This window comes from Anomaloglossus baeobatrachus, chromosome 4, assembly GCF_048569485.1.
Source record: "Anomaloglossus baeobatrachus isolate aAnoBae1 chromosome 4, aAnoBae1.hap1, whole genome shotgun sequence".
NCBI lineage: Eukaryota > Metazoa > Chordata > Amphibia > Anura > Aromobatidae > Anomaloglossus > Anomaloglossus baeobatrachus.
In genome coordinates, this window is record NC_134356.1 from 682,974,836 (window position 1) to 682,993,891 (window position 19,056).

General features: G+C 46.3%; 1 protein-coding gene across 1 annotated transcript in view; it reads right to left on the bottom strand.

The window, feature by feature from the left end:
- The window catches only part of LOC142302129 (uncharacterized), a 40,788-nt gene extending 24,982 nt beyond the window's left edge, over window positions 1-15,806 (bottom strand). The window contains exon 1 of the mRNA XM_075343211.1: window positions 15,686-15,806. Within this exon, the coding sequence (XP_075199326.1) occupies window positions 15,686-15,770 (85 nt within the window). The 5' untranslated portion in view covers window positions 15,771-15,806. The remainder of the gene's footprint in view (window positions 1-15,685) is intronic.
- Window positions 15,807-19,056: the final 3,250 nt, after the last annotated feature.

Sequence of the window (19,056 nt, forward strand, 5' to 3'; positions counted from 1 at the left end):
AGCAGCACAGAGTATTTCAGTACATGTCATGTGGTCGGAGCCCCCCCCTCCCCCGCAGTGCTTGTTTCTTCCATTCAGTGATTTTCTGCTCTTCTCTCATCATTTATTCATGATTTCCTAATATTTTGGTTCCTCGGATGGATTTTTTAAATTTTTTTTTTTTTACATGTTTTGATCAAGTAGCCGAAAAAACCAGCATGCTGGTCTAACGAGGGCAGCGGTCGCCATGGCAACCAGCCCCTCGGCAATCATCTCCCGCGTATCACCGGGAACGGCTAAATAAGAGGAAAATATTTTATTTTTCTGTCCGTCCCTCACATCTGCTTATTACGGGGTCAGTCCGTCCACTTATGTCGCCGTGTGGTGAGCGAGGGGAGAGGGGCTTTTACATATTCGGAGGATTATCGTCCCCGGGGGCCCTCAGAAGAGGACGGGTCCATGTTGCCTGTATGAATCTACAAACGTGACAATGAATTCTACAGACGATGGTCGCGGGTGTGAGATTGGGCCCCTGCTGCGCAGCGGCGGCTGGCTCTCAGTCTGGGGCTTCAGGGAACATTTCGGGATCCTGGTCTTTCACGTTGGGGATAGAATATAGAGGATGATGAGGACACAACACATCCGCGTCCTCTTATGATTCACGGGAAACCAAATTTTGAGGAAGAATGTGATGAATCTGGTGGAGCCTAATTTCTAAAGATTCCCTCATGGGAATGTAGGACCCCCGAGAGGGTCTTAATGTCATGGGGTGACAGGGCTCCTAGACTGGCCCTCAGGCTGTGGGGGCTCTAGCTGTCCCTGATCCTAGAGATACCTCTGATGGTGACGATGTCTGGGCCGCCTTCCTTTCCCTGCTCCTTGCCAGCCCTGATCTAATACCCCCTCTACCTACCACCCCATGAGAAGACCGGGACAGGAGTGCTTAAATGCACAGATATGGACAAACAGGGAGACTAAAACTCTATCACAAACGGAGATATACGATAATACGTGATCAGGAGAAGGGAGGAAATAAACATATGTCGAGATGATTTCCATAGCACACCAAGCAGCACACAGTAAATCACCAAATACAGGAACACAACAGCACACAAATCGGGTTAGCAAAAGCTATAGTCGGCATTGGAAGACAGATTCCTCCATCTTAAAAAGGTCTGTGATAAGTCTCCAACAACATCTGATCCAAAAGGTAACCAGCAGGATAGCAGAAATTAACTCCTTCTAGTCCGATCACTCATGAGAACACAGCTAGTAGATGCCTGAGCCTGGCCGTGCAACTCAGACGCACCAGACAGTGTCAGATGCCACCATGACATTCGGCGAGTTAAACAGTGAGTGACACTTAAAGGCGCCCATCTTTACGAGAACAAGAGGGGAATATTATTTTGCCAGATTGGTAATGTTATCTCTGGATATGTTGGTGCCAGGCTGGAGGTGTCATCTCTGGATATGTTGGTGCCAGGCTGGAGGGGTCATCTCTGGATATGTTGGTGCCAGGCTGGAGGTGTCATCTCTGGATATTTAGGCACCAGGCTGGAGGTACCATCTCTGGATATGTTGGTGCCAGGTTGGAGGTGCCCTCTCTGGATATTTAGGTACCAGGCTGGAGGTGTTATCTCTGGATATGTTGGTGCCAGGCTGGAGGTGTCATCTCTGGATATTTAGGCACCAGGCTGGAGGTACCATCTCTGGATATGTTTGTGCCAGGTTGGAGGTGCCCTCTCTGGATATTTAGGCACCAGGCTGGAGGTGTCATCTCTGGATATTTAGGTACCAGGCTGGAGGTGTCATCTCTGGATATGTTGGTGCCAGGCTGGAGGGGTCATCTCTGGATATGTTGGTGCCAGGCTGGAGGTACCATCTCTGGATATGTTGGTGCCAGGCTGGAGGTGTCATCTCTGGATATTTAGGTACCAGGCTGGAGGTGTCATCTCTGGATATGTTGATGCCAGGCTGGAGGTGTTATCTCTGGATATGTTGATGCCAGGCTGGAGGTGTCATCTCTGGATATTTTGGTACCAGGTTGGAGGTGCCCTCTCTGGATATGTTGGTGCCAGGCTGGAGGTGTCATCTCTGGATATGTTGGTGCCACGCTGGAGGTGTCATCTCTGGATATGTTGGTGCCACGCTGGAGGTGTCATCTCTGGATATTTAGGCGCCAGGCTGGAGGTGTCATCTCTGGATATTTAGGCACCAGGCTGGAGGTGTCATCTCTGGATATGTTGGTGCCAGGTTGGAGGTGCCCTCTCTGGATATTTATGTACCAGGTTGGAGGTGTCATCTCTGGATATTTTGGTGCCAGGCTGGAGGTGTCATCTCTGGATATTTAGGTGCCAGGTTGGAGGTGCCCTCTCTGGATATTTAGGTACCAGGCTGGAGGTGTCATCTCTGGATATTTAGGTACCAGGCTGGAGGTGTCATCTCTGGATATTTAGGCACCAGGCTGGAGGTGTCATCTCTGGATATTTAGGCATCAGGCTGGAGGTACCATCTCTGGATATGTTGGTGCCAGGTTGGAGGTGCCCTCTCTGGATATTTAGGTACCAGGCTGGAGGTGCCCTCTCTGGATATTTAGGCACCAGGCTGGAGGTGTCATCTCTGGATATTTAGGTACCAGGTTGGAGGTGCCATCTCTGGATATTTTGGTGCCAGGTTGGAGGTGTCATCTCTGGATATTTAGGCACCAGGCTGGAGGTACCATCTCTGGATATGTTGGTGCCAGGTTGGAGGTGCCCTCTCTGGATATTTAGGTACCAGGCTGGAGGTGTTATCTCTGGATATGTTGGTGCCAGGCTGGAGGTGTCATCTCTGGATATTTAGGCACCAGGCTGGAGGTACCATCTCTGGATATGTTGGTGCCAGGTTGGAGGTGCCCTCTCTGGATATTTAGGCACCAGGCTGGAGGTGTCATCTCTGGATATTTAGGTACCAGGCTGGAGGTGTCATCTCTGGATATGTTGGTGCCAGGCTGGAGGGGTCATCTCTGGATATGTTGGTGCCAGGCTGGAGGTACCATCTCTGGATATGTTGGTGCCAGGCTGGAGGTGTCATCTCTGGATATTTAGGTACCAGGCTGGAGGTGTCATCTCTGGATATGTTGATGCCAGGCTGGAGGTGTTATCTCTGGATATGTTGATGCCAGGCTGGAGGTGTCATCTCTGGATATTTTGGTACCAGGTTGGAGGTGCCCTCTCTGGATATGTTGGTGCCAGGCTGGAGGTGTCATCTCTGGATATGTTGGTGCCACGCTGGAGGTGTCATCTCTGGATATGTTGGTGCCAGGCTGGAGGTGTCATCTCTGGATATTTAGGCGCCAGGCTGGAGGTGTCATCTCTGGATATTTAGGCACCAGGCTGGAGGTGTCATCTCTGGATATGTTGGTGCCAGGTTGGAGGTGCCCTCTCTGGATATTTATGTACCAGGTTGGAGGTGTCATCTCTGGATATTTTGGTGCCAGGCTGGAGGTGTCATCTCTGGATATTTAGGTGCCAGGTTGGAGGTGCCCTCTCTGGATATTTAGGTACCAGGCTGGAGGTGTCATCTCTGGATATTTAGGTACCAGGCTGGAGGTGTCATCTCTGGATATTTAGGCACCAGGCTGGAGGTGTCATCTCTGGATATTTAGGCATCAGGCTGGAGGTACCATCTCTGGATATGTTGGTGCCAGGTTGGAGGTGCCCTCTCTGGATATTTAGGTACCAGGCTGGAGGTGCCCTCTCTGGATATTTAGGCACCAGGCTGGAGGTGTCATCTCTGGATATTTAGGTACCAGGTTGGAGGTGCCATCTCTGGATATTTTGGTGCCAGGTTGGAGGTGTCATCTCTGGATATTTAGGCATCAGGCTGGAGGTACCATCTCTGGATATGTTGGTGCCAGGTTGGAGGTGCCCTCTCTGGATATTTAGGTACCAGGCTGGAGGTGCCCTCTCTGGATATTTAGGCACCAGGCTGGAGGTGTCATCTCTGGATATTTAGGTACCAGGCTGGAGGTGCCCTCTCTGGATATTTAGGCACCAGGCTGGAGGTGTCATCTCTGGATATTTAGGTACCAGGTTGGAGGTGCCATCTCTGGATATTTTGGTGCCAGGTTGGAGGTGTCATCTCTGGATATTTTGGTGCCAGGTTGGAGGTGTCATCTCTGGATATTTAGGCACCAGGCTGGAGGTACCATCTCTGGATATTTTGGTGCCAGGTTGGAGGTGTCATCTCTGGATATTTAGGCACCAGGCTGGAGGTGTCATCTCTGGATATTTAGGCACCAGGTTGGAGGTGTCATCTCTGGATATTTTGGTGCCAGGTTGGAGGTGCCCTCTCTGGATATTTAGGCACCAGGCTGGAGGTGTCATCTCTAGATATTTTGGTGCCAGGTTGGAGGTGTCATCTCTGGATATTTTGGTGCCAGGTTGGAGGTGTCATCTCTGGATATTTTGGTGCCAGGTTGGAGGTGTCATCTCTGGATATTTTGGTGCCAGGTTGGAGGTGTCATCTCTGGATATTTAGGCACCAGGCTGGAGGTGTCATCTCTGGATATTTAGGCACCAGGCTGGAGGTGCCCTCTCTGGATATTTAGGCACCAGGCTGGAGGTGTCATCTCTGGATATTTAGGTGCCAGGTTGGAGGTGCCATCTCTGGATATTTTGGTGCCAGGTTGGAGGTCTCATCTCTGGATATTTTGGTACCAGGTTGGAGGTGCCATCTCTGGATATTTTGGTGCCAGGTTGGAGGTGTCATCTCTGGATATTTTGGTGCCAGGCTGGAGGTGCCATCTCTGGATATTTTGGTGCCAGGTTGGAGGTGCCATCTCTCGATATTTTGGTGCCAGGCTGGAGGTGCCCTCTCTGGATATTTAGGCACCAGGCTGGAGGTGCCATCTCTGGATATTTTGGTGCCAGGTTGGAGGTGCCATCTCTGGATATTTTGGTGCCAGGTTGGAGGTGCCATCTCTGGATATTTTGGTGCCAGGTTGGAGGTGCCATCTCTGGATATTTTGGTGCCAGGTTGGAGGTGCCATCTCTGGATATTTTGGTGCCAGGTTGGAGGTGCCCTCTCTGGATATTTAGGCACCAGGCTGGAGGTGCCATCTCTGGATATTTTGGTGCCAGGTTGGAGGTGCCATCTCTGGATATTTTGGTGCCAGGCTGGAGGTGCCCTCTCTGGATATTTAGGCACCAGGTTGGAGGTGCCATCTCTGGATATGTTGGTGCCAGGTTGGAGGTGCCCTCTCTGGATATTTAGGCACCAGGTTGGAGGTGCCATCTCTGGATATGTTGGTGCCAGGCTGGAGGTGCCCTCTCTGGATATTTAGGCACCAGGCTGGAGGTGCCCTCTCTGGATATTTATGCACCAGGTTGGAGGTGCCATCTCTGGATATGTTGGTGCCAGGCTGGAGGTGCCCTCTCTGGATATTTATGCACCAGGTTGGAGGTACCATCTCTGGATATGTTGGTGCCAGGTTGGAGGTGCCCTCTCTGGATATTTAGGTACCAGGCTGGAGGTGTTATCTCTGGATATGTTGGTGCCAGGCTGGAGGTGTCATCTCTGGATATTTAGGCACCAGGCTGGAGGTACCATCTCTGGATATGTTGGTGCCAGGTTGGAGGTGCCCTCTCTGGATATTTAGGCACCAGGCTGGAGGTGTCATCTCTGGATATTTAGGTACCAGGCTGGAGGTGTCATCTCTGGATATGTTGGTGCCAGGCTGGAGGGGTCATCTCTGGATATGTTGGTGCCAGGCTGGAGGTACCATCTCTGGATATGTTGGTGCCAGGCTGGAGGTGTCATCTCTGGATATTTAGGTACCAGGCTGGAGGTGTCATCTCTGGATATGTTGATGCCAGGCTGGAGGTGTTATCTCTGGATATGTTGATGCCAGGCTGGAGGTGTCATCTCTGGATATTTTGGTACCAGGTTGGAGGTGCCCTCTCTGGATATGTTGGTGCCAGGCTGGAGGTGTCATCTCTGGATATGTTGGTGCCACGCTGGAGGTGTCATCTCTGGATATGTTGGTGCCAGGCTGGAGGTGTCATCTCTGGATATTTAGGCACCAGGCTGGAGGTGTCATCTCTGGATATGTTGGTGCCAGGTTGGAGGTGCCCTCTCTGGATATTTATGTACCAGGTTGGAGGTGTCATCTCTGGATATTTTGGTGCCAGGCTGGAGGTGTCATCTCTGGATATTTAGGTGCCAGGTTGGAGGTGCCCTCTCTGGATATTTAGGTACCAGGCTGGAGGTGTCATCTCTGGATATTTAGGTACCAGGCTGGAGGTGTCATCTCTGGATATTTAGGCACCAGGCTGGAGGTGTCATCTCTGGATATTTAGGCATCAGGCTGGAGGTACCATCTCTGGATATGTTGGTGCCAGGTTGGAGGTGCCCTCTCTGGATATTTAGGTACCAGGCTGGAGGTGCCCTCTCTGGATATTTAGGCACCAGGCTGGAGGTGTCATCTCTGGATATTTAGGTACCAGGTTGGAGGTGCCATCTCTGGATATTTTGGTGCCAGGTTGGAGGTGTCATCTCTGGATATTTAGGCATCAGGCTGGAAGTACCATCTCTGGATATGTTGGTGCCAGGTTGGAGGTGCCCTCTCTGGATATTTAGGTACCAGGCTGGAGGTGCCCTCTCTGGATATTTAGGCACCATGCTGGAGGTGTCATCTCTGGATATTTAGGTACCAGGCTGGAGGTGCCCTCTCTGGATATTTAGGCACCAGGCTGGAGGTGTCATCTCTGGATATTTAGGTACCAGGTTGGAGGTGCCATCTCTGGATATTTTGGTGCCAGGTTGGAGGTGTCATCTCTGGATATTTTGGTGCCAGGTTGGAGGTGTCATCTCTGGATATTTAGGCACCAGGCTGGAGGTACCATCTCTGGATATTTTGGTGCCAGGTTGGAGGTGTCATCTCTGGATATTTAGGCACCAGGCTGGAGGTGTCATCTCTGGATATTTAGGCACCAGGTTGGAGGTGCCATCTCTGGATATTTTGGTGCCAGGTTGGAGGTGCCCTCTCTGGATATTTAGGCGCCAGGCTGGAGGTGTCATCTCTAGATATTTTGGTGCCAGGTTGGAGGTGTCATCTCTGGATATTTTGGTGCCAGGTTGGAGGTGTCATCTCTGGATATTTTGGTGCCAGGTTGGAGGTGTCATCTCTGGATATTTTGGTGCCAGGTTGGAGGTGTCATCTCTGGATATTTAGGCACCAGGCTGGAGGTGCCCTCTCTGGATATTTAGGCACCAGGCTGCAGGTGTCATCTCTGGATATTTTGGTGCCAGGTTGGAGGTGCCATCTCTGGATATTTTGGTGCCAGGTTGGAGGTCTCATCTCTGGATATTTTGGTACCAGGTTGGAGGTGTCATCTCTGGATATTTTGGTGCCAGGCTGGAGGTGCCATCTCTGGATATTTTGGTGCCAGGTTGGAGGTGCCATCTCTCGATATTTTGGTGCCAGGCTGGAGGAGCCCTCTCTGGATATTTAGGCACCAGGCTGGAGGTGCCATCTCTGGATATTTTGGTGCCAGGTTGGAGGTGCCATCTCTGGATATTTTGGTGCCAGGTTGGAGGTGCCATCTCTGGATATTTTGGTGCCAGGTTGGAGGTGCCCTCTCTGGATATTTAGGCACCAGGCTGGAGGTGCCATCTCTGGATATTTTGGTGCCAGGTTGGAGGTGCCATCTCTGGATATTTTGGTGCCAGGCTGGAGGTGCCCTCTCTGGATATTTAGGCACCAGGTTGGAGGTGCCATCTCTGGATATGTTGGTGCCAGGTTGGAGGTGCCCTCTCTGGATATTTAGGCACCAGGTTGGAGGTGCCATCTCTGGATATGTTGGTGCCAGGCTGGAGGTGCCCTCTCTGGATATTTAGGCACCAGGCTGGAGGTGCCCTCTCTGGATATTTATGCACCAGGTTGGAGGTGCCATCTCTGGATATGTTGGTGCAAGGCTGGAGGTGCCCTCTCTGGATATTTATGCACCAGGTTGGAGGTGCCATCTCTGGATATGTTGGTGCCAGGTTGGAGGTGCCCTCTCTGGATATTTAGGTACCAGGCTGGAGGTGCCATCTCTGGATATTTAGGTACCAGGCTGGAGGTGCCATCTCTGGATATTTAGGTACCAGGCTGGAGGTGCCATCTCTGGATATTTAGGCACCAGGTTGGAGGTGCCATCTCTGGATATGTTGGTGCCAGGCTGGAGGTGCCCTCTCTGGATATTTAGGCACCAGGCTGGAGGTGCCCTCTCTGGATATTTAGGCACCAGGCTGGAGGTGCCCTCTCTGGATATGTTGGTGCCAGGCTGGAGGTGCCCTCTCTGGATATTTAGGCACCAGGCTGGAGGTGCCCTCTCTGGATATTTAGGCACCAGGCTGGAGGTGCCATCTCTGGATATGTTGGTGCCAGGTTGGAGGTGCCCTCTCTGGATATTTAGGCACCAGGTTGGAGGTGCCATCTCTGGATATGTTGGTGCCAGGCTGGAGGTGCCCTCTCTGGATATTTAGGCACCAGGCTGGAGGTGCCCTCTCTGGATATTTAGGCACCAGGCTGGAGGTGCCCTCTCTGGATATTTAGGTACCAGACTGGAGGTGCCATCTCTGGATATGTTGGTGCCAGGTTGGAGGTGCCATCTCTGGATATTTTGGTGCCAGGTTGGAGGTCTCATCTCTGGATATTTTGGTACCAGGTTGGAGGTGCCATCTCTGGATATTTTGGTGCCAGGTTGGAGGTGTCATCTCTGGATATTTTGGTGCCAGGCTGGAGGTGCCATCTCTGGATATTTTGGTGCCAGGTTGGAGGTGCCATCTCTGGATATTTTGGTGCCAGGCTGGAGGTGCCCTCTCTGGATATTTAGGCACCAGGCTGGAGGTGCCATCTCTGGATATTTTGGTGCCAGGTTGGAGGTGCCATTTCTGGATATTTTGGTGCCAGGTTGGAGGTGCCATCTCTGGATATTTTGGTGCCAGGTTGGAGGTGCCCTCTCTGGATATTTAGGCACCAGGCTGGAGGTGCCATCTCTGGATATTTTGGTGCCAGGTTGGAGGTGCCATCTCTGGATATTTTGGTGCCAGGCTGGAGGTGCCCTCTCTGGATATTTAGGCACCAGGTTGGAGGTGCCATCTCTGGATATGTTGGTGCCAGGTTGGAGGTGCCCTCTCTGGATATTTAGGCACCAGGTTGGAGGTGCCATCTCTGGATATGTTGGTGCCAGGTTGGAGGTGCCCTCTCTGGATATTTAGGCACCAGGTTGGAGGTGCCATCTCTGGATATGTTGGTGCCAGGCTGGAGGTGCCCTCTCTGGATATTTAGGCACCAGGTTGGAGGTGCCATCTCTGGATATGTTGGTGCCAGGTTGGAGGTGCCCTCTCTGGATATTTAGGCACCAGGTTGGAGGTGCCATCTCTGGATATGTTGGTGCCAGGCTGGAGGTGCCATCTCTGGATATGTTGGTGCCAGGCTGGAGGTGCCCTCTCTGGATATTTAGGCACCAGGTTGGAGGTGCCATCTCTGGATATGTTGGTGCCAGGTTGGAGGTGCCCTCTCTGGATATTTAGGCACCAGGTTGGAGGTGCCATCTCTGGATATGTTGGTGCCAGGCTGGAGGTGCCATCTCTTGATATGTTGGTGCCAGGCTGGAGGTGCCCTCTCTGGATATTTATGCACCAGGCTGGAGGTGCCCTCTCTGGATATTTATGCACCAGACTGGAGGTGCCATCTCTGGATATGTTGGTGCCAGGTTGGAGGTGCCCTCTCTGGATATTTAGGCACCAGGTTGGAGGTGCCATCTCTGGATATGTTGGTGCCAGGCTGGAGGTGCCATCTCTGGATATGTTGGTGCCAGGCTGGAGGTGCCCTCTCTGGATATTTAGGCACCAGGCTGGAGGTGCCCTCTCTGGATATGTTGGTGCCAGGCTGGAGGTGCCTTCTCTGGATATTTAGGCACCAGGCTGGAGGTGCCCTCTCTGGATATTTATGCACCAGGTTGGAGGTGCCATCTCTGGATATTTTGGTGCCAGGTTGGAGGTGCCATCTCTGGATATTTTGGTGCCAGGCTGGAGGTGCCCTCTCTGGATATTTAGGCACCAGGTTGGAGGTGCCATCTCTGGATATGTTGGTGCCAGGTTGGAGGTGCCCTCTCTGGATATTTAGGCACCAGGTTGGAGGTGTCATCTCTGGATATGTTGGTGCCAGGTTGGAGGTGCCCTCTCTGGATATTTAGGCACCAGGCTGGAGGTGCCCTCTCTGGATATTTAGGCACCAGGCTGGAGGTGTGATCTCTGGATATTTAGGCACCAGGTTGGAGGTGTCATCTCTGGATATTTAGGCACCAGGCTGGAGGTGCCCTCTCTGGATATTTAGGCACCAGGCTGGAGGTGCCCTCTCTGGATATTTATGCACCAGGTTGGAGGTGCCATCTCTGGATATGTTGGTGCCAGGCTGGAGGTGCCCTCTCTGGATATTTAGGCACCAGGCTGGAGGTGCCCTCTCTGGATATTTATGCACCAGACTGGAGGTGCCATCTCTGGATATGTTGGTGCCAGGTTGGAGGTGCCCTCTCTGGATATTTAGGCACCAGGTTGGAGGTGCCATCTCTGGATATGTTGGTGCCAGGCTGGAGGTGCCATCTCTGGATATGTTGGTGCCAGGCTGGAGGTGCCCTCTCTGGATATTTAGGCACCAGGCTGGAGGTGCCCTCTCTGGATATTTATGCACCAGGTTGGAGGTGCCATCTCTGGATATGTTGGTGCCAGGTTGGAGGTGCCCTCTCTGGATATTTACGTACCAGGCTGGAGGTGTCATCTCTGGATATTTAGGCACCAGGCTGGAGGTGCCTTCTCTGGATATTTAGGCACCAGGCTGGAGGTGCCCTCTCTGGATATTTATGCACCAGGTTGGAGGTGCCATCTCTGGATATTTTGGTGCCAGGTTGGAGGTGCCCTCTCTGGATATTTAGGCACCAGGCTGGAGGTGCCATCTCTGGATATTTTGGTGCCAGGTTGGAGGTGCCATCTCTGGATATTTTGGTGCCAGGCTGGAGGTGCCCTCTCTGGATATTTAGGCACCAGGTTGGAGGTGCCATCTCTGGATATGTTGGTGCCAGGTTGGAGGTGCCCTCTCTGGATATTTAGGCACCAGGCTGGAGGTGCCCTCTCTGGATATTTATGCACCAGGTTGGAGGTGCCATCTCTGGATATGTTGGTGCCAGGTTGGAGGTGCCCTCTCTGGATATTTAGGTACCAGGCTGGAGGTGCCCTCTCTGGATATTTAGGTACCAGGTTGGAGGTGTCATCTCTGGATATTTTGGTGCCAGGCTGGAGATGCCATCTCTGGATATTTAGGTACCAGGCTTGAGGTGTCATCTCTGGATAATTTGGTGCCAGGTTGGAGGTGCCATCTCTGGATATGTTGGTGCCAGGTTGGAGGTGCCATCTCTGGATATGTTGGTGCCAGGTTGGAGGTGCCATCTCTGGATATGTTGGTGCCAGGTTGGAGGTGCCCTCTCTGGATATTTAGGTACCAGGTTGGAGGTGTCATCTCTGGATATGTTGGTGCCAGGCTGGAGGTGTCATCTCTGGATAATTTGGTGCCAGGCTGGAGGTGCCATCTCTGGATATGTTGGTGCCAGGCTGGAGGTACCATCTCTGGATATGTTGGTGGCAGGTTGGAGGTACCATCTCTGGATATTTAGGCACCAGGTTGGAGGTGCCATCTCTGGATATTTAGGCACCAGGTTGGAGGTGCCCTCTCTGGATATTTAGGCACCAGGTTGGAGGTGCCATCTCTGGATATTTAGGTGCCAGGCTGATTACTGATGACGGTTTTATAAGCGTTTCGTCCTTGGACCTCCCGATTGTCAGAAGAAGGGCCCCAATGCTTGGAGATAACCTGGGCTCTGACTTCATGGAAATCTCTATTTTTTGTGAGTTCCCCCGGCTGGACTCCACAGCCCCATGTGACCTTGTGGTAGGAATACCCCTTTAAGGACAGTAACACTTAGAAGGAGCCCGTTCCTTGCAGAAACTGCTGATTTCCATCTGAACAGGACAGATGTGGTGTTGCAGGCGCCGTCTCCCCAGTCACGGGAGGATGTGCGCCCGCGCCTGTAAATGGGACTAATCAGCAGGACTCATTATTTTTAGCTGCGTAATTCTCGGTGTCAGCGCCTCGTCGACTCCGATGAAACTTGCAGAATATATTAAAATGTCTCCCCAGCTGCCGATGTGATGACGGGAAAGACACAACACAGCGGCTCGTTATAGAAGCCGCGGGAACAGAGAACAACATCCGCGATACAGCGGCAGACCAGGGGTCATATGGCGGCCAGTGGATCCACAGCCAAAGTCCTGTCTGCGGGGCCTGGAAGAAGTCTTCAGACCCCTCCAAATCGAGAGGCGCATTACTGACCCCCCCGCCTGTGAGCCACGCTGACCGATAAACCCTACCATTAAGTTACCCAGTGTCCCCAAGACCCTGACTTCATAGACCCTCAGTGGTCCTTTAATTAGGGACCCCGGCCCTTTACCAATTGGGGTCTCCTGTATGGTAATTAGACTGGTGATCCCACAGAGCAGCATGAACATCGGCGCAAGACTAGTCAGATCAGAGCTTCATACTGTCAACATGAGAAGAATGTGAAGAATCGTTCTCATGATAGGGTCAGAAGAGGATGTAACGAATACTCTTAAAAGGATAAGAAGAGTATGCGAAAAATTGTTCGAATGAAAGGATCTGAAGAGGATGTGAAGAATCATTAGGATGAAAAGATCGGTGGAAGATGTGAAGAATCATTAGGATGAAAGGATCGGTGGAGGATGTAAAGAATCAGTCTGATGAAAAGATCTGAGGAGGCGAAAAATCATTCAGACCCAAAGGGGTCAGAGTAGGATGAGTTTGGATAAAAGTATCAAAAGAGGATGTGAAGAATCATTCTCACAAAAGGATCAGAGGAGGATGTGAAGAATCAATAGGATGAAAAGATCGGTGGAAGATGTGAAGAATCATTAGGATGAAAATATCAGTGGAGGATGTGAAGAATCAGTCTGATGAAAAGATCAGAGGAGGATTGAAAAAAATCATTCAGCGAGAAAGGAGTCAGAGTAGGATGGGCTTGGATGAAAGGATCAAAAGAGGATGTGAAGAAATCATTCTCACAAAAGGATCAGAGGAGAATGTGAAGAATCATTAGGATGAAAGGTTTGGTGGAGGTTGTAACGAGTCAGTTTGATGAAAAGATCAAAAGGAAGATGCGAAAAATCGTTCAGACGAAAAGTGGTCAGAAAGGATGTGTCTGTATCAAAAGAGGATGTGAAGAATCATTCTCACTAAAGGAAAAGAGGAGGATGTGAAGAATTGTTCTTATATAAGGCATCAGAGGAGACCGTGAAGTATCACTCTAATGAAAGGATTGCTAGAGGAGAAAGAAATGGTCTGGTAAAAAGATCAGAGAAGGATGCAAAATGCCATTGTGATAAAAGGAGTCAGAGGAGGATGTAAATAATCAACATAAAGATCAGAAGAGGACGTGAAGACTCATTCTAATGAAAAGATGAGAGTCTTTCAGATGAAAGGATCAGTAGAGGACATGAAAAATAGCCCTAATAAAAGAATAAGAGGAGGATGAGAAAAATTGTTCGGATGAAAGGATCAGAGAAGGATGTGATGAATCAATCTGATGGAAAGATCAGAGGAGCATGTGAAAAATTATTCAGATGAAAGGAGTTAGAGTAGGAGGTAAGGAATCGTTCTGATTAAAAGATCAGAGGAATATGTGAAGAAATGTTTCAATTAAAAGATCAGAGAGAGATGGGAAGAATAGGTCTGATATGAAAGATGAGAAAAATGATAGGTCAGAAAAGAAGATAAAGAACAACTCTAATGAAGATGATGTGAAGAATAATTCTGACTAAAGGCTCAGGGGAGGATGTAAAGAATCGTTCTAATAAAAGGGATCAGAGGAGAGATTGAAAAATCATACTGATGAAAGAAATGGTGGACAAAGAATAAGACTGATGAAAAGAGGAGGATGTGAAGAATCGTTCTAATATAAAGATCAGAACAGGATATGAAGAATCATTCAGATAAAAAACCAGAAGGATGTGAAGAATCATTCTAATGAAAAGATAAGAGGTGGATGCAAAGAATCTTTCAGATAAAACAATCAGAGGAGCATGTAAAGAATCGTTCTGATGAAAAATTCAGAGGAGGATACAAAGAATAATACTACATAAAAGGATCAGAGGAGGGTGAAGAATCGTTTTGATTGCAAATTCAGGGGAGGGTGCAAAGAATAGAATCTGATAAAAGGAACAGAGAAGGATATGAAGAATCGTTATGATGAAAAAAATCAGAAGATGCAAAGATTCTTTCATATTAAATGATTGAAGGTATATGTGAAGCATTGTTCTGATGAAAACTTCAGCGGAGGATGCAAAGAATAATATCAGATAAAAGGATCAGAAGAGGATGTGAAGAATCGTTATGATGAAAAAAATTAGAAGAGGATGCAAAGATTCTTTTATATTAAAGTATCAGAGGTATATGTGAAGAACTGTTCCAATTAAAAGTATTAAAAGGAGGATAGAAAGAATAATACTAGCTAAAAGGATCAGAGGAGAATGTGAAAAATCGTTATGATGAAAAATATCAGAAGAGGATGTAAAGATTCTTTCATATTAAAGGATCACAGGTATATTTGAAGAATTGTTCTGATGAAAAATTCAGAGGAGGATGCAAAGAATAATACTAGATAAAAGGATCAGAGGAGGATGTGAAGAATCGTTATGGTGAAAAAAATCAGAAGAGGATGCAAAGATTCTTTCATATTAAAGGATCACAGGTATATGTGAAGAATTGTTCTGATGAAAAATTCAGAGGAGGATGAAAAGAATAATACTAGATAAAAGGATCAGAGGAGGATGTGAAGAATCGTTATGATGAAAAAAATCAGAAGAGGATGCAAAGATTCTTTCATATTAAAGGACTACAGGTATATGTGAAGAATTGTTCTGATTAAAAAAAATTAAAAGGAGGATACAAAGAATCTTTCAGATAAAAGGATCAAAGGACAAAGTGAAGAATCGTTCTGATGAAAGGATCAGTGGAGGAAGAACAGTGGATTTCTTGCACTTTCAATAACACTGCAGCTGAATATAACACTGATGATCTACTAACATATCTGGAGTCAGAATACGGTGTATCTTACCGTGGATGAGTTATTACCGCAGACGACCATTGCTCCTACTATCCAAGGAAAACAGATGACACCAGAGAGCAAAAGAGAGCGGAAATTTGGTCACTAAGAGGTGGGAATACAATGGGAAGAAAAGCAGTAAGACTAGCTGATCCCTCCTGTCAAGGGCAATGGTGTTCATGAAACAGGAGGCTCAGGATGAAAATATCCAAACCACATAAGGGATTGGAGGAAGCAACAAAACATTGAAGGGTAAAAGAAAAACACATTCATGTATGGAGGAACACTGCCACCCGGTGGTCACTGTGCAGAATGCAGCCTAATATAAAAAAATCAAATATCGATTATTTCAAACTATTCACAAAAAATAAAACACCATGAAAAGGTCATGAAGCGTCACACTCAGCGCTACACATATACAGAGAGCCATGTATTGTGCCTACAAGGAACCAGTCACCACAATGCTAGATAACAGGGGAACCCACAGCGAAAGCAAAAGAGCGGATTACCCCCATCCCTGCGCTGCTGCTGCGGAGGAGGAGGCGGTGCGAGGACTGAAGGGGCAGCGTGGAGCGCAACCACACCAGACATCATCTCTGGGAAGGAAGAAGAGCAGCCTCTCACACACGCCGGATACACCGCAACTGTGTACTGACAGTCTCCTGGAAACAAGAAGGAGGAGCCGAGAACAGGGAGGGAGAGGAGGGGAGGAAGCTGCAGAATACACACTTATACAGCCGCCCACACACGAGGCGGCCACATATCCTCACACAACACAGTCAGAAGGACGTATATTCCTGTACATAGGAGCAGTATTATAGTAGTTATATTCCTGAACATATGAGCAGTATTATAGTAGTTATATTCCTGTACATATGAGCAGTATAATAGTAGTTATATTCTTGTACATATGAGCAGTATTATAGTAGTTATATTCTTGTACATATGAGCAGTATTATAGTAGTTATATTCTTGTACATAGGGGCAGTATTATAGTAGTTATATTCCTGTACATAGGGGGCAGTATTATAGTAGTTATATTCTTGTACATAGGGGGCAGTATTATAGTAGTTATATTCTTGTACATAGGGGCAGTATTATAGTAGTTATATTCTTGTATATAGGGGGCAATATTATAGTAGTTATATTCTTGTACATAGGGGCAGTATTATAGTAGTTATATTCTTGTACATAGGGGGCAATATTATAGTAGTTATATTCTTGTACATAGGAGCAGTATTATAGTAGTTATATTCTTGTACATAGGAGCAGTATTATAGTAGTTATATTCTTGTACATAGGAGCAGTATTATAGTAGTTATATTCTTGTATATAGGGGCAGTATTATAGTAGTTATATTCTTGTACATAGGGGCAGTATTATAGTAGTTATATTCTTGTACATAGGGGCAGTATTATAGTAGTTATATTCTTGTACATAGGGGCAGTATTATAGTAGTTATATTCTTGTATATAGGGGCAGTATTATAGTAGTTATATTCTTGTACATAGGAGCAGTATTATAGTAGTTATATTCTTGTACATAGGGGCAGTATTATAGTAGTTATATTCTTGTACATAGGGGCAGTATTATAGTAGTTATATTCTTGTATATAGGGGCAGTATTATAGTAGTTATATTCTTGTACATAGGGGCAGTATTATAGTAGTTATATTCTTGTACATAGGAGCAGTATTATAGTAGTTATATTCTTGTACATAGGGAGCAGTATTATAGTAGTTATATTCTTGTACATAGGGGCAGTATTATAGTAGTTATATTCTTGTACATAGGAGCAGTATTATAGTAGTTATATTCTTGTACATAGGAGCAGTATTATAGTAGTTATATTCTTGTACATAGGGGACAGTATTATAGTAGTTATATTCTTGTACATAGGAGCAGTATTATAGTAGTTATATTCTTGTACATAGGAGACAGTATTATAGTAGGTATATTCTTGTACATAGGGGCAGTATTATAGTAGTTATATTCTTGTACATAGGGGGCAGTATTATAGTAGGGGTATATTCTTGTACATAGGGGCAGTATTATAGTAGTTATATTCTTGTACATAGGGGGCAGTATTATAGTAGTTATATTCTTGTACATAGGGGGCAGTATTATAGTAGGTATATTCTTGTACATAGGGGGCAGTATTATAGTAGGTATATTCTTGTACATAGGGGTAGTATTATAGTAGTTATATTCTTGTACATAGGGGGCAGTATTATAGTAGTTATATTCTTGTACATAGGGGGCAGTATTATAGCAGTTATATTCTTGTACATAGGGGGCAGTATTATAGTAGTTATATTCTTGTACATAGGAGCAGTATTATAGTAGTTATATTCTTGTACATAGGAGCAGTATTATAGTAGTTATATTCTTGTACATAGGGGCAGTATTATAGTAGTTATATTCTTGTACATAGGAGCAGTATTATAGTAGTTATATTCTTGTATATAGGGGCAGTATTATAGTAGTTATATTCTTGTACATAGGGGCAGTATTATAGTAGTTATATTCTTGTACATAGGAGCAGTATTATAGTAGTTATATTCTTGTACATAGGGAGCAGTATTATAGTAGTTATATTCTTGTACATAGGGGCAGTATTATAGTAGTTATATTCTTGTACATAGGAGCAGTATTATAGTAGTTATATTCTTGTACATAGGAGCAGTATTATAGTAGTTATATTCTTGTACATAGGGGACAGTATTATAGTAGTTATATTCTTGTACATAGGAGCAGTATTATAGTAGTTATATTCTTGTACATAGGAGACAGTATTATAGTAGGTATATTCTTGTACATAGGGGCAGTATTATAGTAGTTATATTCTTGTACATAGGGGGCAGTATTATAGTAGGGGTATATTCTTGTACATAGGGGCAGTATTATAGTAGTTATATTCTTGTACATAGGGGGCAGTATTATAGTAGTTATATTCTTGTACATAGGGGGCAGTATTATAGTAGGTATATTCTTGTACATAGGGGGCAGTATTATAGTAGGTATATTCTTGTACATAGGGGCAGTATTATAGTAGTTATATTCTTGTACATAGGGGCAGTATTATAGTAGTTATATTCTTGTACATAGGGGCAGTATTATAGTAGTTATATTCTTGTACATAGGAGACAGTATTATAGTAGGTATATTCTTGTACATAGGGGCAGTATTATAGTAGTTATATTCTTGTACATAGGGGGCAGTATTATAGTAGGTATATTCTTGTACATAGGGGCAGTATTATAGTAGTTATATTCTTGTACATAGGGGCAGTATTATAGTAGTTATATTCTTGTACATAGGGGGCAGTATTATAGTAGTTATATTCTTGTACATAGGGGGCAGTATTATAGTAGGTATATTCTTGTACATAGGGGGCAGTATTATAGTAGGTATATTCTTGTACATAGGGGCAGTATTATAGTAGTTATATTCTTGTACATAGGGGACAGTATTATAGTAGTTATATTCTTGTATACAGGGTTCAGTATTATAGTAGTTATATTCTTGTACATAGGGGACAGTATTATAGTAGTTATATTCTTGTACATAGGGGACAGTATTATAGTAGTTATATTCTTGTACATAGGGGACAGTATTATAGTAGGTATATTCTTGTACATAGGGGGCAGTATTATAGTAGGTATATTCTTGTACATAGGGGCAGTATTATAGTAGTTATATTCTTGTACATAGGGGACAGTATTATAGTAGTTATATTCTTGTATACAGGGTTCAGTATTATAGTAGTTATATTCTTGTACATAGGGGACAGTATTATAGTAGTTATATTCTTGTATACAGGGGGCAGTATTATAGTAGTTATATTCTTGTATATAGGAGCAGTATTATAGTAGTTATAT